The sequence below is a fragment of the Phacochoerus africanus genome, chromosome 3, assembly GCF_016906955.1.
Source record: "Phacochoerus africanus isolate WHEZ1 chromosome 3, ROS_Pafr_v1, whole genome shotgun sequence".
NCBI classification, from domain to species: domain Eukaryota; kingdom Metazoa; phylum Chordata; class Mammalia; order Artiodactyla; family Suidae; genus Phacochoerus; species Phacochoerus africanus.
In genome coordinates, this window is record NC_062546.1 from 740410 (window position 1) to 761881 (window position 21472).

Sequence of the window (21472 nt, forward strand, 5' to 3'; positions counted from 1 at the left end):
AGCTGCCCCCACCCTCCCAACCTAACACGGCCCCCAGGGTGAGGCGCTTGGGCCAGACCGCTCAGGAGCCCGTCTCCCCAAGGACCCTGTGAGTAGCCGTCCCAACAGGTCAGGGCTCCAGCTCAGCACGAGGCGCGTGGGAACACGCGCACCTGCTCCTGGCCTGCGTCCCGGCAGCTGCGAGACCCTCGCCTCTCCCAAGAGCCGCTGCTCTGGGACCCTCACTCCAGGCTGGCAGATGTGACCCTGGCTCTCAATCTGACCTGAGTCTTCTCCTCGCCCTGGCCTGACCTCTGACCTTGGTGCCAGGGGCAGACCGCAGTTCCATGACTGAGACCCTCAGCACCAGCCAAGGGCACAGCGACACGCTGCAACCCAGCTGCCACACCAGTGGCCGCCAGCAGCACAGGCAGGACATCCTGCACAGACGGCGGCGAGAGGGCTGGGGGGCGGCTGCGCACAAACCCCAGGACTTTTGAGCGCCTCTGAAGCAGAAAGACCAGCACAGGACTTTCCAGGTGGCACAGGTTAGGATGTGGCCTTGTCGGCGCGGTCCTTTGGGTCACTGCTGTGGCACGGGGTCTATCCCAGACCCAGGAGCTCTCGGCTGTGGACAAGGCCACCCCCCCTTCCCCCCGCAAAAAACCCTACAGCAAACAGGAAATTAATGGCATTCCAAGGAAGGACAGGCCGCAGCCACCGTCACTGTGTGGCCGTGTGCGCCACCAGGCAAGGTGTTTATTACTGAGTCGCTGGGGGCATGACGGTGTGGCCGGCCCCCCGCAGCAGCAGGGAGCCCTGCCCTCGGCAGACCCCGGGCCCCAGGGACGGGAGCGAGCCCCCCGCATGGGCAGGCACACGGCCCCAGGGTCCCGGCCGAGGTGTCTTCCCACGGCGACTGGGGCCCTACCAGTCCTGGTTGTCCCAGCCCTCGTCCACCGCGGGGGGCGGCGCCACCTTCTTGGTGACCTTGGCCCTGCCCTCCCCGCAGCCCCCCCAGGCCTCCCCGCCGTCGCCACTGTCGCTGTTCTTGTTGTTGGATGCAGAGCCCGAGCCCCACACATCCCAGCTGTCCGAGCTCCTCCTGTCGGCAGAGGCGTCCGCGCACGTCCAGCTGTCGCTGCTCGGGGACCTGTGGGCCTTGGCAGGGTCGGCGCTTCCGAAGGCCTCCCAGAAGCCCTGGTCGAAGGGGCTGCTCTGGGAGTGGTCCCCGCCGCTGTTCTGGTGACTCTGGCCTTCCGGGGGTCTGGACAGGGAGGGACCTCTGAGCGGCTGGCACAGGACCATAGCGGTGTTGTCCCCAAGCCGCCTGGCCTTCCCTGGGCGTCTCCCCAGGGAACGGGGCTGGAGAGCGCAGCCCCCCAGCCCCCGCCCCCCAACCAGGGTGCTCTGCCAGTGCCACCCAGGGTCCTGCGGCTGTCGCACTTGTGCTAGGGCAGGGGAACGCGGCCGAGGCATGGAACCTGCTGGAAGGACTCAGACAGGCCTTGGGCCACCAGCGCCCCGTCTGCAGCAGCCCCCCCCGTCTGCAGCGCCCCCCCCCCCCCCGCCCCCGTCTGCAGCAGCCCCATCCAGACCACACGCCGAAGGAAAACCTACACAGCTGGTCCCCACAGTGACAGAGGGGAAAAGAAAAGGCAAGAGGGACCCTTCTCTGTGCCGTGGCGTCAGGAAAGAGAGAGAGCCCCCCATCCAAAGCCAGAGCAGCCACACTGAACACACCCCACAGCCCGGGAGCAAGGAAGAGGCACCCTGGCCTGGGGGCACAACCAGGGCGCCTGCCACAGGGGAACGGCCGCTGCTCCGGCCTGGCCAGCAGCGTCTCCCCATCAGGTGCCTGGGGTCCCACCTGGGGTCAGAGGTCGAGAAAGACGGCTAGGTGGGGCGCCAGCACAGAGGCCCGGCCAGGAGCCCCGAGTGCAACCAAGTGCCGGGTCGGCTGCTGTGGACCCCGTCGGGGGAGGGGGTCAGAGACCCTCCCCCTCCCCCCCCCCAGCCCAGAGCAGCGGTGGCTCCTGCGAGCTCGAAGGCTGAGCTTCAGAGCAAGAGGTCAGGGTGCCTCCGCTTCTCTGCACCTCGAGAGCTCCGGGGGCTTCGGCACCGTGACCCCTGGACCCCTGGGGAGAGCCCAGGAAGGAGCCACGGAAGGGGCCCGCGGGGATGGGGACCCGGCCCACCTGTCCGAGGGGTCCTCGGTTCTCCCAGAAAAAAAGGTGGTGACGTCCCGCCATCCCCTGCTGCCCGCTCCCTGGACCTGGAAGGAGGCAGAGGCTCAGTCCGGCGCACAGCACCCGGCCACGTTCAGAGACGCAGCGACACCAGGGCTCAGGCCGAGCCCGCTCCGGGCAGGATCTGCTGGGGCAGCGGGACGCCCGGCAGGCAGACAGCGAGGGGCTCCCAGGCAGGCTGCCCCTGCAGGGCCCTAGGTTCCCCAAGCGCGGCTTCCAGACGAGACGGCGGGTGGCCCGCGCACTCACCCGGGAAAGGCCAGCAGCGGCAAGAAAGGCAGAGAGAAAAGCGACAGGTTAGTGGTGGCGACAGGCGCCCGTCAAGCCGTCTCCATGTTCCTCAGGCTGTGGGCAGCGAGCGAGCACCTGACCTTCCTGGGGCCCCAGAGGCCCCGCGGCCGAGACCGGGGCCTGAAGCGCCCGGCCCTTCCCGCTGGCGGCCCTGGCCGCGCTGGGCCCACACGGCAGGCGGGCTGCCTACCTTGGACGCCAACTGAGAGACCCCACTGGTCACATCGTCAAAGATCTTTCCCTCCTTCACCTGGGGATTGAAAGGGCGTCATCAGCCAAGCAGACGCCCCCCGGCCCCCGGCCGCTACTGAGGACAACGCCCACGGGCACCTGCTCGCAGGGCCCCTCCCAGCCAACGGAGGGGGCAGCAGGCCGCCCACACTGCAGCCCGGGGCCCCCCTCGGACCCTCCCCGGGGACCTCTGCGTCACCCGCAGCCTCCCGAGGACAGGCAGCACTGCCCCCCAGGCCCCAGCCCCGGAGAGCTCCTCTGCCCCGCCTGGGCCTCCTCGGTGCACTGAGGTGGGGTGGGGGGGGGTGCACACCCGGCCACATGGGGGGCCCAGGGCCCCTGCGGGAACACAGGGAGCAACACCGACAGGCAGCCCTCAAAGGCCCCTAGCACCCACTGCCCCCAGGACCAGGGCCTGGAGCTGAGCGCCGTGAGCGGCCACGCTACCTTCTCCTGGGCCGGCTTGAGGACGCTCTCGTTCAGACTGTGGCCCAACTCGGACGCCTGTCGGCAAGAAAGGCGTGATGAGAGTCCCGCAAGCTCGGGAGCACGTGTGTCCCAGGACACGGGGCAGGCGTGGCAGCCAAGAGCTCTGCCCGGCGGGAAGCAGCGGAGGGCAAGCGGCCCACCAGCACCCGGGGCCCAGGCTGTGGGGAGACGGGAGATGCCGGCCCGGACCCAGACGCTCTGGGATGGGCCCAGGCCCTTGGAGCCCCTCCCCGCCACAGGGACCACACACGCTCCATCCCGCGAGGCCACCCCTGTGCTGACAACAGGGCCGCCTACGCAGGCGGGTGGCTCCTGAGCGCCCGGCCCTCCAGGGCCCTGAGGGAGCGCAGACAGAAGGGATGGAGCAGGGGGGGCAGGGGGGCGAGCCCAGGTCAGGTCAGGCAGGCTGGTGGGGAGTCCACTCGCGCGGGACAGGACTCCCCTCGCTTATTCGGCAGAAGGTGATTAAACTAAAAGAGGAAAATGCCAAGGACCTGCAGGCCGCACCCCTGGCCCCGTCACGGCAGCCGCAGGTGCCAGACCCCACGCCTCCAGCCTGTGACGTGGATGCCCGAGCTCCGGGGACGGGCCAGGCAGGGCCAGGCAGGCTGGTGGGCAGCTCCCAGCGCAAGCACACGGAAGCCCCGACACACAGGCCGCAGAACGACAGCTCAGAGCAGGGCACATGCCCACACAGACCAGGGGGCGTGTGTGAGAACAGACGCGGCTTACCGGCTCTGGCTGCTGCTTGGAACCCCAGAACTTTACCCAGGCAGCGTGGCGAGGTGGGGAGAAGGCGAGAGAGAGAGCGAGGCAGTAGGAGCAGCGTTTGGCAACAACCAGGTCGTGTCCCCAACAGGGCCCGGTGGGCGTCCCCACCCCCAACTCCGCGCTTCCCAGGGCCACATGTGCCAGCGGCTCAGGCACCCGAGATGCGGGCTCAGAGATGGCCCCTGAGTGGGGCTGGGACACGGCATGTCACCCCTCAGGGTGTGAGGGGGCCCATGTGGCCCTGAGGCTCCAGGGACAGCCTCCATGGCCGCGACCTCCTGAGTCCTGACCTGGTGCTGGAGGCCTGGCACCACACGAGACCTGGCGCAGCTGCTAACCAAGACCGGGAGCAAGACCAATGCCAGGGCCCAGGACACCGCCCACAAGAAGGGAGGGTGCTGACCAGGGACAGAAAGATGCTGCCTCGGCAGGACACAGGCCCTCTGTCCCAAAGCCAAGGGCACAGTGGCCCAGAGTGCCCGGCTGCCAGGGACAGTGAGGACTTCAGCCCCATGGCCCAGGTGCAGCCGACTCCACCTGCTAAACCCCGCAGGCACCTCAAGTGACTTGGGCCGATGGGCGATGGGGCAAATTTGTGTGTGGGTGCCCCCTCCCTGGGCACAGGAGAAAGGGACCAGCCTAGCACCCTCAACAGCGGCTCCCTGGGTTACCTTCTGACTTGCCTGGGATCCAAACTTCGTAGCCTGAAAGTAAAGACAGAGAGGGCTTTCCAGTCATCTGTCCCGACGTGGGCCACCAGGGCCACCAAGGCTGGACGTCCTCAGGGCTCAGACCCCCAGGCCAGCTCCTGATGGCCAGGCAGCACGGGTGCTCACCCCACAGCAGCCCTAAGGCGCCCCCCAGAGCTGCCCCAGACCAGGTGCCCCTGGAGGGAGGCCAGTGGGGGAGGGTGCCTGTGTACCACCCAGGACAGATGGCCTGGACGTGGGGCCCACAGGCTGCCCACGTCACCTCCCACTCGCTGGCAGTCACCGTCTGGCCACATCCCTCAGCTCTGCCCGGTGCTCCCAGGCTCTCACAACAAGCCAAGAGAAGGCCGGACCCCCTGCAGCCCCTCTGAGATAAGGCCCCGGAGAGGAGTGGCAGAGGCCACGGCGGAGCAGCGGTGTCCAGGCGCGGGCCCCCCAGGCCAGGCAGGGGCGGACTCGGGGCACGGTGGCCCCAGGAGCACCTGTGAAGCATTCCCACTAGTCAAGCAAAGAACCTCTGCGGGCCTCGACGGTTTGCTGGGCGTCGGGACCCTGCTGAGGGTGGGGGGTGGGGGGCCGCTAACCAGAACCGCTCAGCCTGGATGGGACCCTCTGGCCTCCGCCCAGCCTGCGCAGTCAGGGGGCAGGACAGCTACTTACGCCCTCCTTAGCGGCTGAGGCAAACCTGCTGGCACCGGTGGTGAAGCTGCTCCAGCCCTGAAAGGAGGGACGGCCACTGAGCAGCCCGCCCCGCCCGCCGCCGCCCCCCCACCGGCCTGTCCTCCGCAGGGGGCGGGGGGGGGGGCGTCGTCAGGCCCCGGGGCTGCCCCCTCCCCACTTTCCCCGGAGACGGGAGCCCCCCCCAGACAGAGACAGACTGGGGGCCACTGAAACCTGTTTTCTAAGTCCCAGGCTATTCTCCAGCCCCCGAAACACATTACAGCAATTTGGAAACGGAAACGTCTCACTGAAACCCTGACTCAGCTGGCTCCTCCTCAAGAAGACACAGGGGACCCTTGAGCGACTGAGACAGGACGACCTGGGGCGGGTGGAGACACACGGGGGGCGGGGGGAGAGGGGCTTCTGGCAGCCCGCCCCCTTCCCTGAGCGCCTGGGGGACAGCAGGGGTTCGGAGCCCTCCACTGGGGATGAGCGCGCGTCAAGGAGGAGGGCATGCAGTGGTGACAGTGGCCTCCTGTGGCCCTGGGGGGCCCTGTCTGCAGGCTCCGTGCGCACCCGGCCCAGCGTCGGCCAGGCCTCCCACCTCCCTCGAGGCCCCCCACGCCCTGCACTGGCCCTGCCCACTCGGCAGCCAGGACCCCACCGGGTCTCAGAGCGTCCAGCGCAGCCCCCGGAGCTCCCGGCCGGGCCCTCGGGCTCTGCGTCCTCCCTACGGTGGACAAGGCCCCAGCAGCACCCCTGAAAACGACGGTTGGACCCGGAGCGGCCGAGGCTGGAGCTCTCCAGCTCGTCACCTCCGCCACCAAGACCGGGGCCCTACAGGCCGGCAGCAGAGCGACGCCTCCACCACGAGGGCGGCCTCAGCCGGCGGAGGAGCACGCCTTCCCGTGTCAGAAGGTGCTCTGGGAGTTCCTGTCGTGGCACAGTGGTTAACGAGTCCGACTAGGAACCATGAGGTTGCAGGTTCGATCCCTGGCCTTGCTCAGTGGGTTGACGATCCGGCGTTGCAGTGAGCTGTGGTGTGGGTTGCAGACGCGGCTCGGATCCCGCGTTGCTGTGGCTCTGGCGTAGGCCGGCGGCTACAGCTCCGATTCGACCCCTAGCCTGGGAACCTCCATATGCCGCGGGAGCGGCCCAAGAAATGGCAAAAAGACAAAAAAAAAAAGAAGGCACTCTGGCGCCAAAGGGCTGCTGAAGGACGTGAGTGCCAAGAGCAGGCCCCGGGGGCCGGCCGGGTGCCCTCACCGAGTACAAGGACGACATGGCGCTGTTGAGAAAGTCGTCTTCCTTCTTCTGAGGCGGCACCGTGTTCCCAAACCCCACGTAGCGGTTCTCCGGCGCCCTGGAGGGGACACAAGCAACAGCCGCGCTGCCCCAAAGCCGTGGGGTGCAGATCCGCCCCGAGCCCAGAACGGAGGCTCCGAGAGGCTGGCCCCCGGGGGCCCGAGAACATTCAGGGCTGCACTGGGGCAGCCACACCCCCGGCGCGGGTTCTGGACGAGGGGCTGCACCTGCCAGAGAAGCAGCGAGCCCCAGAGCCGACGCGTCAAGCGGCCGAGTTCAAGTGGCGGCTCCAGGCTCACCCACCTATGGGTCACGCAGGTCCCGTAAGGTCTCCTTACTTTTTGCTTTTCAGGGCCACACCTGCGGCATACGGAGGTTCCCAGGCTAGGGGTCTAATTGGAGCTGTAGCTGCCGGCCTGCACCAGAGCCACAGCCAGAGCAACATGGGATCCGAGCTGTCTGTGACCTACCTACACCACAGCTCATGACAACGCCGGATCCTTAACCCTCTGAGCGAGGCCAGGGATCGATCCCACGTCCTCATGGATCCCAGCTGGGTTCTTAACCCGCTGAGCCGCAACAGGAGCTCCCTCGTCCCTCCTTCCAGGCGTTCTTAGGAGAGATTTCCTCTTAGAGGTTTTCTCTCCACTCAAGCCCCCTCCTGCAACATGGGCTGCTCCAGGGCTTGCCAGTCAGGACCCCTCGAGGCCGCCCACTCAGCAGCCACTGCACACGTGCCCAGCCCTGCAGAGCAGCCCAGCCCGCAGGCCGAGCCTTCCAGGGCCGGTCCCCGCCTCTCCCAAGCCCACCTGAGTCTCACCCTTGATAGGAGCCAAGATCATCGTTCAGCCAGTCCTCGAAAGCCTTGTCGGAGCTGGAGGTGGAGTTCTGTGGCCGGCCAGTGGCCCTGCAACAGGAAGGCAGAGGTCAGTGAAGCCATCGTGCCTGCGGGAGGCCGGGGGTCTCTAGTCACAGCTGGCTCCTCCGAAAACAAAGCTCAGAGTGGAGGGCGGCCTCCTCCACAGCGCCCGGCCCACACCTGCAGGGAGGCAGCAGGGGCGTCGGAGGGGCAGAGGCCAAAGCAAGCACGTGGCAGCAGTCTGGAGACCTTCCGACAGGAAACCCGCCCAAGAAAGGCAGGGGAGGGGAGGCCCGCGGGCGCCGTCTCCAAAATCAGTCTCCCGGGAACACCCGCCTCCAGGCCGCCAGAGAGGCAGGTGGCCCTCAGACAGGACAGGGGACGAGAGCAGCCGAGCGCTGTGGGCCCAGACCACAGGGACCCACAGCGCGGACCGGGTCACCACTGCCTGCCAGATGTGCCCTCACTAACTGGGTCTTTACGACACATTCAAGCTGTAACTTAAAAAGGTGCTTTTCCTGCTGACTTTTATGAATCGCTCACGCCAGGAGCTGTCACCACGACCCCAGGTTCCCTGAGCCACAGCAGTCAGTACTGGGCTGACCCGGGCAGAGCTGGCCAGCAGGCCAGAAGAGCAGCTACCCGTGGGCACAGGTTGGCAGCATCTTGGGCCGAGGCGGGGTCCAGTTCCGGGCGGGCGAGGACTCCAGGGACCATTCTCCGCCTTCGGCCACAGTGGCCACCTGCCGGGGGGGCCCAGGTTAGAGGCCGGGAGCCGCCAAGGCCAGCGTTCGCCCACGAGCAGCACCCAGCCCCTGCAGCCACAGGCCGGGCGCAAACACCGCAGAGACCAGGTCTCAGGATGCCCGGGGCCCGAGCAATGTGCTGGTCCACGTGGCTCCAACCCCAACCACCGGGGCCCCTCCCTGACAGGCGCCCCCCAGCGGGTGCTGCTGTTGTCAGGAGTGTTCACCCACGTGGATGCAGCGCACCCCGGGCCGCGGGGAGCCCCATCCGTCCTGCCCGCGGATGTACTGCACGTGGTGAGGCAGGGCCCTCGGGAGCTCGGCTCCCAGAACCACGAAGGCCCTGAAGAGCGGGGCAGCTGGTCCGCACCTTGTCCCGAAACAGGGCGGCGGCCTTGCTGTTGTACTTCTCCTGCAGGGACCAGCCGGGGTCGTAGTCCTCCTGGGACTCCAGGAACTCCTGGAACTTGGCGTTCCCGCCCGCTTTCATCTTCTCCAGCTCCGCGTCCTTCCACTTGTCCATGGTGACGGAACGGACGAAGCTGCAGACCGAAGCGCCACCTGTCACCCATACTGAGCACCCAGCACCCACCCACCCGGGAGCCTCCCCGCTCACCAGGATTTAAGAGCCCACCCCAGTCTGGGACCAGACTGGTGGGCCTCCCGCCTCCTGAGATAGAGTGCCTGAGGGCAGGAGGGGCCAGCCTGCGCTTTCCTGGCCCGCACGCCCGGGGGAGGCCCTGGTCACAGCTGCGGAAGCCCGCAGCCCAAGGGCAGGAAAGGAGGGCACTGACCTGAGGTGCACCCCGAGCCCGCGGTGCCTCCCCGAGCACTCCAGGCAGATCCAGATGCCGTAGCTCACGCTCACCCACTGAGGGTTGAAGGCACCGCACTCAAAGCACACCTGCAAAGAGCACACAGGCGGCTGGGGCAGGGGCAGGGCCGGGACCCCAGGGAGCCTGGGCGCCCGGAGGGAGCGGGGGAGGCGGGCGGCGAGACCAGCAGGAGGACGCGGCGGCCACAAGCACCGAGAGCGAGAGCGAGAGCGAGAGCGAGAGCGAGCGAGAGAGCGCACGAGCGTGCGCGAGAGAGCATGCGTCAACGACAGATGGATGCTTACGTTGTTTCCATCCTGCACCCGAATCTCCTTAAGAACCTTCCTGGTTCTCGGGCTGGCCATGGTGCTGCCAAAGAAAAAACCAGCCTCTAAACTGACGAATAAGTCACTTCGCCAGGAGATCAACCGTGGATGTGAAAACACCATAAAATCTAACTTCGAGAACACCGCTAAGCTGCGTGGGAGCCGCAGGTCCCAGGGCCACTCGCTGCAGGCCGCGCCAGGGACCCGCTTACCCCAGGAATCTGCTCCCCACACGCTCAGGAAGCCGGGAGGCCCAGAGAGCGCTCACTAGGAGTAACGTGCAATCACCGGACCGCGCTGCCCAAGCTCAGGCACCATCGAGGCTGCGTGGGTTATAAAAAGTCGCTCTTCTGGTGAAGTCCAGAGCAGGGGTGCTCTTTATAAACCGCGCTCAGGCGGGCTGCTAAGCCTGGTTCCCCCTTTCCGGGCGAGAAGCCAGACCTGGGCTGACAGTATCTGAAGACGGGGAGCCCGTGTTTGCTGCACCCCGCACCTCCCGCTGCAGGGTGGCTGCTCGCTCAGGGCGGAAGCCTGGCCCTGACTCACCACTGCCAGGAGGCTGGCGCAGGGAGGGTCTGCAGGCAGCTCCTCCCTGGGGCCCCTTGGGGATGGAGGTGACAGCTTGGCCCAGCAGGGCAAGGACAGGGGCCTACGACCAGCGGACCTGCCACCATGCCTCAGGGCCACTGTCGGGAACAGTAGCCTTGCGGCTTGGGCCAAAGTGAAAAGCCTTTTATTTCTTTATAAATCTTCTAGTTTTGGCAAAGTTCAAGTTCAACCCATGGCCCAGTTCGTTCCTGACCAGGAAAGCAGACCCAGGAAGGTCTGAGTGGATGGAGGGATGGCTGCCACCACTGGCGCTGGACGCAGGGACCCCACGGGTCCTGGCCTGGCGCGCAGGTGCTTGCCCTCTCTCCGTTACGGAGCCCGCGCGCCAGCTCCCGCCCACACACGGCCTCTCAGAGCAGGGGCCCCTGTAAGGGAAAGCCACACACCGGGGCCACGGCTGGTTTTTCCCCCTCGGACTCCGCACCCCACGGCGTCGGCGAGGCAACTGCTCTGACCAGCATTCCTGCTGACGGTGCAGCGTGAAAAACCCAGGAGCGTCTGTCGGGCATTGAGCCTGTCACCTTCGGTTACTCACCAGGGGACCCTGCCTGTCCACCCAGTACACCTGCTGAATCCAGACCTCCGGACGCCTACTGCTGGCAGGGCCCTTTTACACCAGCTGAAGTTAGGAAATAAACATTTGTTTTCCGTAATCAAGGGAAATAAAACTAGGAGCTTGCTCGAGGCGCCTTTCCGCTCCCTAGTTCCTGTGCTGTGCCTGGTGGTCCCCTGACTTTCGAAGGTGAACACCGGACCGAACACCAGACCGCACCACCCCACCCAGCGCTGGGCACCCGGCCCCGCCCCACAGGGGACCCCGCCCTTGCCGAGCTCCACACACCCACAGTGTGAAGGTAGAAACGGGTGCACGAGGCGCTCTTCCCAGAGAAGCCGGCCTGCCCAGAGGGTCAGTTCTGGCCACCACGACCCAGGCAAACAAAAGTCAGAACTGGGGGTGGCCTGTCCTGATTTCTAATTGTATAAAATAAGGCAGAGTGAGTGTCTGTGGAAATACTGCAAAGAAAATATGTGAAAAATAAATGACTTGGCCTGGATTTAAGAGGAATTCTCCCCAGCGACTGGTTCTGTATGTGAGAACCCTAAATGCTATGAAATTTTAAGTTGGATACAGAAAAACAAATACCTGCTAACTTTCAAAACTAGAGTTTATCAGAGTTCCCGTTGTGGCTCAGCGGTTAATGAATCTGACTAGGAACCCTGAGGTTGCGGGTTCGGTCCCTGGCCTCGCTCAGTGGGTTAAGGATCCAGTGTTGCCGTGAGCTGTGGTGTAGGTCGCAGACGCAGCTCGGATCCTGCGTTGCTGTGGTTCCGGTGTAGGCTGGCAGCTACAGCTCCGATCCGACCCCTAGCCTGGGAACCTCCATATGCCTCGGGAGTGGCCCTAGAAAAGGTAAAAAACACAAAAACAATCCCAAAAAACAAAACAACAGTTTATCTTGGAAAATGATCCAGGAACTCGTGTTTTAATGTTTGAAATCAAGATGGTCAAACATAGTTTTCTGCACGTGGATGTGACTTCTGTAAACAGTGAACTAAACACACTTTTTCTCTGTTTATGAAGAAAACCACTTCTCAGACTGCAGGATGCTGCTCCCGAAGTGGGAACCTCCTCAACCCTGGAGATCAAAGGGGGTGACGCAGGGACACTGCCTGGTCCCCAGGGCTGTTACCCTCATCTTTCTCAGAAACCACCCAAAGCGCCTGTCCAAGCACAAGGCTGTCTCATCACTCTAAAGCAGGGAGGGGAAGCCACCGCAAACAATTGTCAAGGCTAATTATCCCTGGGCCATTGTTACACCCCACCGGGCACGTCAGAAACAGCCTGGCGGGCACATCGCGCCTGCCCTGAATGAACACAACTCTCCTTCGGGGCCTGCGATGAGGCTGTTCAACAGCGAGGGCGGCCAAGGAGCACATTCTAACCTGAAGGCACATAACCTGAAAAAGAATCTTAGAGTCGCTTCTCGGTTTCCTTCCTCTCCTCCCAAGACGATCACCCACCGCGGATGAGGAGGCAAGGAGCTGAGGCCCGGAGGCTGCCCTTTCCCCCCGGAAGGGCCTCTCCAACACCGACTCTTCCCTCCTCGGGCGGGAAGCCCCTTCGGAGCTACGACCCGGCCTGACCAGAGCCTGTGTCCAAACCCGGTCCTGGGTCCGAAGGTGGGGACGGGGCAGGGCCGGCTGGCCCCACGGAGGGGCTGCGGTGGGCAGGGGCCCGTGACAGCCTCGGAGGAAAGAAGGCTGGGGGCCGGGGGCGCGCGGGCGGGGTGGGCGGGGGTCGGTCCGGGCGGGGGCGGCGGAGGAGGGGTGGTGCGGGGGGAGGGCCCCTGGCAGCAGTCCGCCCGGGCGGGGGCGGCAGCGGCAAGGCGGCCTCCGGGCGGGGTGGGGGTCCGGGCGGGGGCAGCCGCCGGGAGGGGCTGAGGACTAGCCGGGGGGAGCCGGGACTTCGGCCGTGTCTTACCTGGCAGGGCTCGATCCTGCGCGCCCGTCGGGCGGGGGTCCGGGCTGGGGTCGGCGGCGCCGCGAACTGCACCGAAGATGCTCGCCGGCCGCCCACCCCGCCGCCACCCGCTTCCGGCTACGTAGCGCGTCGCGAGGCCCGACGGGAAGCCGGGGGCGGGCCGGCGGGGGCGGGACTTCCTCCAGCCGGCTGGGCCGGAAGCGCGTCCCTGCCCCATCACCATGGGGACGCGTCCTTCCCAGGGTTGCAGTCTCAGACTGGTTGTCCCGCGGGGCCCACGAGGTCCCGGGGGCCGACAGCCACGCTCACCGGCGACGCGCCATCAGGACGCTCAAATTAGGATGGCTCAGGGGCGTCTACTTACAAGGGTGCTGATTAGGAGGGCGTGGGCGGGCTTTGGGCACCGCCGGAATTTTGCGGGCAACCGGAGCTGGAGCAGCAGAGCTGTGACGTCAACAGGCCCCAAGGAAAAGGGGGAGGGAGAGGTTCCGGGACTCCGGAAGGAGAGAGTCCTCAGGGCCTCTGCCCCAGAGAAGCTGTTATCTTTGGTTGAGGGCGTGGCCAGCCGAGGAGATCTAGCAGAGGAAGCCACAGGAATAAATGCCGGCCCCTCTGGCCTCTCACCTTCCGATCTCCTGATCTGGCCTCCCACTGGCCGAGCCCGTTGGTGAACTCCGAGGAGAAGAAGGGTGCAAGCAGGCTGCAAAGCAGTGTGAATAGTAAGATCTCAAATACGGGAAATTTGACTGCAGGAAAGGAACTGTCGAGAGTGATGCTCTCTGGGGGGTATAATGGCAAACGATTTTTGGTTTTGTTTTTACTCTATGCTTTTCTGAGAAGTCCACATATTCTTCACGGACCTGTGTAACTTTTGGAGTAACCCAATATAAACATTTCTACTGAGACATAATTTATTTTCAGTAATTTGAATTCAGTGAGTCTTAGCAGGTGTGCACCCCAGCGTAACCACCGCCACGATCAGTTATGGAGCATCTCCATCGGAGGCAAGCCCTGTTCTTTTAGCCCCATTTCTCAGGTGGTCTTTTCTAGAACATCACCTAAATAGAATCATGCCACTCTTTCAGATGGCTTCTTTCATTGAGTAGTATGTTTTCAAGGTTCGTCCCTGTCTTAGCCTCTGTCAGCACTTCATTCCTTTGCACAGCTGAATACTATTCCACGACGTGAAAATGCCGCTTTGTTTATCCAGTCACATATTGGACACTACAGTCATCTCTGAGTCTTGGCTGTTGTGAATAGAGCTGCCCTGAAGTTCATGTACAAGTCCTTTAAGGGCATATTTCAAAACCTCTTTTGCTTAATTACCTAGAAGAACCATTGCTGGGTGATGAAGTAAAGGGCATGTTGAGCTTTGTAAAAAATTGTGTGGCAGTCTTCCGAAACAGCTGTACCATTTCACACTCTGCCAGCCCCAGAGCTCCAGTTGCTCCATGTCCTTGGCAACACTTAGTATTGTCAGCCTCGTAGTTGCAGCCAGTCTGAGGGGTACAACACAGCATCTCATTTGCATTTTCCCTCCACTGCTGGTTGAAAGCTTCCCTGGGTGCTCCTCTTCGTTTCTGGGCAATTCGAGCTGCTGGCATCTCAGACACAAAAGGGCTAAGGCGGTGTGGATGGGGCACTCATAGGGTCTACTCAGCGGCAATGTGAAACAGTGTGGAGTTTAGCATGAGACCCTGTGGTTGGAACCGAGTGGGTTCCACGACTCAAAAGTGCGAGGGTCTTATGCTGGATTCCCGACAGTGTGTGCTCCCTGGAGGAGATGGGCTGCGAAGGAGGAAATTTTTTTTTAAGGGAAGTTCCTGGGCTAGGGGTTGAATTGAAGCTGTAGCTGCCGGCCACAGCCACAAGCACAGCCACACAGGATCTGAGCCACACCTGCAACCTACACCACAGCCTGTGGCCACATCGGATCTTAACCCACTGAATGAGGCCAGAGATCAAACCCGGTCCTTACGGATACTAGTCAGGTTCTTAACCCTCTGAACCACAGTGGGGGCTCTAAGGAAGCAATGGGAGGAGAGGAAAGGGAGGTGGTCCCGGAAAGACCACAGTGGGAGCTGCCGTTTGGCCCTGGCTGGAGTGAACGGGGAGAAGAGGCAGAAGTTTCAGTTTTCTCATCAGAAAGCTAAAAGGTCAGTCCCCTCCCCCCCCGCCCCCACCCCGCCACCCCGCTCTGGGAGGCTTGGGGCTGTGCTCATCCACAGAGCAAGGCCTCTGTCCCCAGAGCCAAGAGCAGAGGGGTGGCCCTTCCAAGGACACTCACAGCACACGTGGCACCCCTGCCTCTCTCTGCCACATCAAGGCTCACACAGTGGCCACGTCATAGAGGAGAAAGTGCTCGTGGCCGGGGCAGGGGCTGGGCAATCACGCGGCAAATGGTGGGGAACACGCAGCTGTGACTTGAAGCCGTTTTACACCGTCCGAAACACCGAGACCATGTGTGTTTCTTCCAGAACCGCCAGCGGTCCACTGACTCCCAGTTAGAGGAACGCGATCCTCGTGGTTTGTCCCCAGGGCTCCCGACGTTCTCGACGTGAAGACCCCGAGGGGCTGTGAGGGCAGCCGCGTGAAAAGCTCCGAGGAGGGGGCTCTGGGAGGCCGGGTGCTCCTGGCGCAGGCCCCGGCCACAGGAGTTCACCTATGAGGGCGCTGGGGCCCGGGGTGCACCGCCACTCTTTCCTGGACTCAGCTTCCCCACCTGTGACGGGAGGGCTCTTTCGGGCCAGGGCCCAGGCTTGCTGCCCACGGGCCGGAAGTCAGGCCGGGGCTTTTGCCGAGAGGAGCTCGGTTTCGACCCCATGACAGCCATGCCGCTCCCGCTGACGTGAACCCGCTGTTGGGGGAAGAAACAGAAGCGCAAAACAAGGAATTTGCCCAAGATGGAAAAGGCACGGAGCGGTGAGCTGAGGTGGGCACCCGGCTTCTGCAGCGTCCTCCTCAGAGCAGAACGTGGGCCTTCACTGCGGGCGTGGGGCCGGGGGACTGGCGTGTCCTCTGACCCCACCCAGCACCAGCCTCAGGGGTCAGCCTCCTTCCAAACATGTGCAGCCACTGGAGAAATTGGGTGGGTGCATACGAGCACTGGCCATCCGTGCCCTGTCTGGGTCTCACAGCCCGGTCTTGGGGTCCAGCCACCTGCCGGCAGGAGCTGCCAAGCCCGAAGGAACAGCTGAGGAGGCGACACAGGGCGGGGGAGGGGGCATGTGTGTGCATATATGTAACTCTGCACGCCTGTGAGCATGTTTGGGTCTGCACAAGTGTGCAGTGTGCACGGGTACTGCAGGTTTGGTCTGTGCCTTAGGCCTTGTTAGGCTCAAGGTCATTGCACTGAGAGTTCCCCACCCCCCACAGAGCCAGCAGGTGGCTTTGGTGCCACCCCAGGGCTTCCCAGAGAGGCAGGGTCTGCCATGGCTGCTTTGCACACAGAGAGGCTGCAGTTTGGAGCCCGAGGGACTGTCCTGCCCCCGGCCAGTGGCAGCAGCACCCAGATGCGGTCCCAGGCTACTCAGACCCCAGAGGCACCCCAGCAGCGGTCGCCCGCTGTTCCTGTGCTCGGGGAGAAATGAGGCCAGAACTGTGCCTGCCTTGCCCTCCCCTGGAGCACTGCCCTGCCTGTGCCCCCAGCATGGCCCAGGGGTCAGTGCTCCCGAAACCGGCGTGGGCAGAAGAAGGGCAGTACGGGCTGAGCCTGAGGACCAGGCACCTTCCCCCTGGGGCACAGACGGCTCTTGGAAGCACCGCTGCTGGTGTTTAAAGATCAGCCATTCTGTGCTCCAGCCAGGAGCCTCTGGCCGCAGGACCTTGGGGAATCTTGAAATGACTCTCTAACCCCATCGCCTGGCCCCCACCCCCGGGCCACCCAGACAGTCTCTGGCCTTGGCCGTCGCCACAGACTCTTAGTTCATCTTGAACCGTCTCCCCCACTGCGCTCGCTCACAGGTGCTTCTCGCGGTGCTGAGGGGACTATGAGCCACACAGGCCCTGGTGGGCCTCCGGGGAGCAGCTAACCCCAGCCCCCAGCCCAGGTTGACAGGGCCTCCGGTTTCTCAGCAGGAATGCCCTCAGCCAGGGTCATTCGTCCTGCCCCAGCAAGAGGGACTGAACCTCCTAGGTGTCAGGGCTACCGACACAGAAATAAAGGGACACGCGATCTTGGTTCCCGTCACCAAACCCCGTTTCTCATTCCCCAGTAGCGTGTGCTTCTGCCGATGCCGGACCTCAGAGCGTCGGGGTGGGTCCCCGGCCAGTTGGTCATGGTCCCCAGGCAGGGCTTTGGCACAGCGTGTGCGGTGGTGCCATTGGATCCCCTCCCCCCGGGGCACCCTCCTCAGGTGATGGCCTGGAGGTCGCCCTCACCGCCCCTCCCTCTTCTCCCGAGTGGCCTCCTCCAGCCAAAGGCTGATGGACGCTGGGGAGGGCGCCAACCAGCCCTTGTGGGCGGTGGGAGTGACGGGGCAGTGCCTGCTCTGAAGGCCCCCGACGCCGTGGGATCAGGCTGAGCCTGGTCTCCAGCGAGACCCCCTCCTCCTTAGCCGCCCCGGCCCCATCGTGCGTACTGTCCTGCCGGCCCTTCTCCAGGGAAGCCCTCCCAGGAGGTCACGTCAAATGGTCACTGCCCCAGGCTCTGCTCCCACCTATGACGGGCACTTGGGGCTGTCATTTGCTTTGAAGGATGCCAGCCCCTCTTAGAGGCAGCAGAGGGGCGGGGGCAGATACAGAAAGGGGCAGTTTCTCCCCCGTTTCTCTCCTTCACCCCTCTCACCCCCTCACCTCCAACCTGTGAGTCACCTGTCACCCTGAACCATAGCCAGAGAGAGCCCAGCGGACGCTCTGCTGCTGCTTCTGAATGACGTGCAGGAAGAGCTGGGCCCCGGAACCGGGGAAGCGCCAAGGGACATGGGCAAGAGGCGCAGATCGTGTGGGAGTCTGTGCGTCCCTGCGTGGTCACTACAGGCGCCTTCCTGCACGTGTGTCCCTACGTGGTCACTACACGCGTCTCAGTACCTACGCGTCTCTACATACTCATCACTACACGTGCATCTTTACACGCGTGTCCCCACGTGCACCTCACTGAGGGCACAGCTGTTCCTGGACACCCGGAGCCGTGCTGCAGTTCCGCCGTGGAACATTCTAAAACACCCGGGGCCTTGCAGCTGTGCTGAACGCCACTCGGTCACGCAGGCCAAGAAGTCGTGGCCAAGAATGTGTTGAGACAGGGCCAACTTTTCAGGCTGCAGCCCTGAGGGCTCGGGTGCCAGGGCCCTGACTGCAAGACCCACCCAGCCCCCGCCCTAGCCCTGCACATGCCTGGCCTAGTCAGGTGTCTTTCCATATTCTGGTTTTTAGAGACAGAAAAGTCAACCGTACATGGCTTTTTTTTTCTTTTTTCTTCTTCTTCTTTTTTTTTTTTTGTCTTTTTAGGGCCACACCTGCGGCATATGGGGGTTCCCAGGCGAGGGGTCGAATTGGAGCTGTATCTACCAGCCTACACCACAGCCACAGCAACACCAGATCTGAGCTGTGTCTGTGACCTACACAACAGCTCACGGCAACGCCGAATCCTTAACCCACTGAGTGAGGCCAGGGATCGAACCCACAACCTCATGGTTCCTAGTCGGATTCGTTAATCACTGAGCTACGACAGGAACTCCTCAACTGCACATGGCTTAAACAGCAAATGGAAGTCGTTGGTTAAGGTGGTGAAAAGTCCAGTGATAAGTTGGCTTTCAGGTGAGACTTGATCCAGCAGCTCAACGATACTACTGAGAACCAGGTTTCTCTCCAAGTCTTTGCTCTGCAGCTTCATTTGCATCCTAAGGGCCCAAGATGCCAAGTCCTAAGGCTATTCCCATCCCTGGTTCAGAGCCCAGCCAAAAGCCTGGAATTCACTAGCTTGCATCGAGGTTCTGAGCTCCAACCCTGGAGCCCTGGAGGGAGGTGGATTCCTAGGAGTGTAGCACCCCAAACAGAAGTCTGAGGAGTTCGGGAGCCCAGGGACAAAACCCTGAGAAGCACGCAGTCCACACTTGCTGTTCAGCCCACCTCTGTGCTCCCTGGGGCCAGGTGAGCTCTCCCTGTGGCCGAGGTTGAGGGACACTTCTGTGTCCCTGGGGCCCAGCATGAACCAGCCAGGGTGGGAGGATTGCTGGGGGTGCCAGGGTGGGGGCTCTGTCGTCTCTTCTCTTCAGGTGGAGCTGCTGCTGGAGCCAGGAGGGACGGGGGTGTGCGTGACAGCCCAGTGGGGGCGGGGGGTGCAGAGAGAAGAGGTGGGGCCATTGCAGGAGCTGTGAGCCCAGCTGGGGACAGGTGGAGGGTTTGGGGCAGCCACAGGGGCCGGGGGTCTGCACGGGAGGAGGGCTGGGCCCGGGTCACCATGGGAGCTGTGGGAGGTCCTGAGAGAGACGCAGAGCTTGGGGTTTGGAGGGACACAGGAGCTGGCACCACGAGTAGGTTGAGAAGGGACAGCCGGGGGCGGGGGGGGGGGCAGGCCAGGAACAGCAGCAGTCCAGTGGCGTGGCCTTGAAGGACCACCAAACGCAGCCGGAAGGGCCCTCCGCCTGTCTTGTCCCGAGGCTGTTCTGGGGGTACCGTCCTCCCGGGGAAGGGTGTGGGACTCTGGCTCCCCCATCCAGGGGCTCCTGTTCCCTGCTTTTCTGCTGCTGGCTAGAAACCATCTGGGGCACTTTCTTCCAAGAAGAACAGAGTCGGTCACCCTCCAGGGCCGCTTCTTATCCCTTCCAGAAGGGGTTGGGTGCCCCTTCCCTGTGGCTCTGTGGATCTGCCTCTACTCTCCCTGCTGATGGAGGAGTTCTTGAGGAGTTCCCACTCTGTCTCAGCAGGTTAAGACCCCGACTAGGATCCGTGAGGCTGTGGGTTCAATCCCTGGCCTTGCTCAGTGGGTTAAGGATCTGGCAATGCCATGAGCTGTGGTGTAGGTTGCAGACAAGGCTCGGATCTGGCGTTGCTGTGACTGCGGTGTAGGCCGGCAGCTGCAGCTCTGATTAGACTCCTAGTCTGGGTACTTCCATATGCTGCGGGTATGGCCCTAAAAGGCAAAAAAAAAAAAAAAAAAAAAAAAAACAGGGAGAGAGAGAGAAGAACACCTAAAAGCCCATTAGCCTCAGAGGCAGGCACTTCGCCCAGCTCGGCCACAGACCCAGCGCAGGGCTTGCCCTGGTTCGCTGACCGTGCTCAGCCGTGGGCAGTGTGGACGTTCCTGCCGTCTGTCCCCAGCCCCTGGGACAGTCTGCTGTTTTCTCGTGACCCGCATCTACTGTCTGCTCGTGACCCGTGACGGCAGTTCCTGCTGCCCCGACCAGCGACCGTCTGAGAGTCCCCAGACGCTGCAGACCTGGCACCGTTCGGCTCTCAAGAACCGTAACACACAGCGGAAGGGACAGGGAACGAGGTGCTGTGCAGAACCTCACAGCCCGGAGGGGACCTGGGGAGAGGCACAGCCCAGTCATCTGGAATGTGGGCAACTCTGCACCCTGGGGCTCCGTCCTTCTGGCCAGAGGGGTGTGTGTGCAGAGCCCCGGTCAGAGGCAGTGTCCGAGCTGCTCTGGTTGACCCCTGACCCCTCCACCAGGACAGGTACTTCTGGAACAGGGGATGCCCAGGAGGCCACCAGGAGGCGCCAGCCGGGGAAGGCCAGCCTGGTGCCCCCCTCACGGAGCGTCAGCTTTCGAGAGGAAGAGCGGATGGTCTGCCGTGACTTATTCCACCCCCAAGACGTTTGCAGCGTCGGTCACAGCACACAGCACGTGTCAGGAACCGGGTCCCTCTCATGGCTGGGTGACACTCCATCCTGTGGCTGGACCGCATCTTAAAGTGCCTCCATCCGTTCGGGGCTGCTCGGGCTGCTCAGGGCTGTCGTAAGCAATGCTGCTGAAGCACCCGAGTGGGCACTTTCCTTTCCTTGGTCTGAACACATAGGAGGAGAGTTGCCGGGCACTAGGGTGACCTCATATGTAACCCCCGAGGAGCTGCCAGACTATTCTCAGCGCCGCGCTGCTTCGCGCGGCCACCAGCATTACGCGCGGCCTCCGGTTTCTCTCGTCCCGGCCCAGACTCGCAGCATCTGTCTGCGGATGCCAGCCATCCTGTGGGTGGGAGGTGGTCTCCTGCCGTTTTGAATGGCATTTCTCTTTTTGGGTTCTGTTGGGAGCCAAGGCTATGCAGTCTGGCTTCTGTCAGCAGACGGTGTGGTGACAGCCATCGCCCCCGCATCCTGGCACGGGTGGGGAAATGTGTGCCGGGTGAGGCTCCTGGGGTGAAGCCGGGTTAACCCAAGGGGTTATGCGTGATCCACTGGTGGCCAGAGAGCATCCCGCCCTCTCGATCCATGCCGTTCAGACGATACCCAGCGCTTCCCTTTCTACAAAGTCGGGACTGCATTGAATGGCAGCAAGGGCTGCCCCAAGGGCCCTCTGTCCACCTCTGGAAACACTCTGGATTGTCATGACCAGTGGGTGTCGCTGGCGCCTGGTGGGAAGAGCCCGGGGATGCTGGTGGGCTGCCCCTCGGCAGGGTCGCGGGCCGCATCTCAGCCACGCGGCTGTCCAAGAGACCCGCTCGCCATCCGCTCCTTTCACTGAATACTTTTTCGTGAGCACCTTCCTGGGAAGTCCTGCCGTCTTCACTCCGCCCGTGCCAAAGGTCAAGACTTGCAAGAAAGATCAAAGACCTTTTGCACCGGGTCCAAGCTGCCCAGAGGGGGTCTTGTGCGGCCCGCCAAGTCATCCCACCAGGACCTGGGTGTTACTCGGGGGGCTTCAGGGGCCCCGTCTGCTCCCCTCGTCCCTTACCACCAAGGCCGTCCCGAGTGGCCTCCAGGGCCCTCCCCGCGCCCCCCGCCCTCTCCGACGAGCAAACCCTTCCCAACTCGCCAGACCTTCCCCACCTCTCCTGTTTGCTGGGGCCTGGG

At 63.4% G+C, this 21472-nt stretch overlaps 1 protein-coding gene across 6 annotated transcripts; it reads right to left on the reverse strand.

Moving 5' to 3' along the window:
• Positions 1-702: 702 nt before the first annotated feature.
• Positions 703-12659, reverse strand: ARFGAP1 (ADP ribosylation factor GTPase activating protein 1). Of its 6 annotated transcripts, XM_047770660.1 has the most exons (14): positions 12523-12658; positions 9411-9474; positions 9085-9194; positions 8661-8832; positions 8187-8287; positions 7506-7592; positions 6647-6743; positions 5381-5437; positions 4682-4714; positions 3972-4001; positions 3198-3254; positions 2710-2769; positions 2178-2254; positions 703-1246 (listed from the first exon to the last, which is right to left on the reverse strand). In XM_047770660.1, the coding sequence occupies exons 2-14, from the start codon at positions 9468-9470 to the stop codon at positions 907-909; spliced, it is 1281 nt and encodes a 426-aa protein (XP_047626616.1). In that variant the 5' UTR covers positions 9471-9474; positions 12523-12658; the 3' UTR covers positions 703-906. The 6 variants fall into 6 exon arrangements, with proteins under 6 accessions (XP_047626616.1, XP_047626618.1, XP_047626617.1 ...); XM_047770662.1 differs by lacking the exon at positions 3972-4001 and having other exon boundaries at positions 4694-4714; XM_047770661.1 differs by lacking the exon at positions 3972-4001.
• Between the last annotated feature and the right edge of the window lie 8813 nt (positions 12660-21472).

Excerpts from the sequence above, each read along its gene's own strand:
- ARFGAP1 (XM_047770658.1), bottom strand. The coding sequence starts at position 9,470 with ATGGCCAGCCCGAGAACCAGGAAGGTTCTTAAGGAGATTCGGGTGCAG. Across the intron at positions 9,195-9,410 it reads GGGTGCAGGATGGAAACAAC|GTGTGCTTTGAGTGCGGTGC; the intron begins GTAAGCATCCAT and ends TGCTCTTTGCAG. Across the intron at positions 7,593-8,186 it reads CTGCCAACCTGTGCCCACGG|GGCCACTGGCCGGCCACAGA; the intron begins GTAGCTGCTCTT and ends TTCCTGTTGCAG.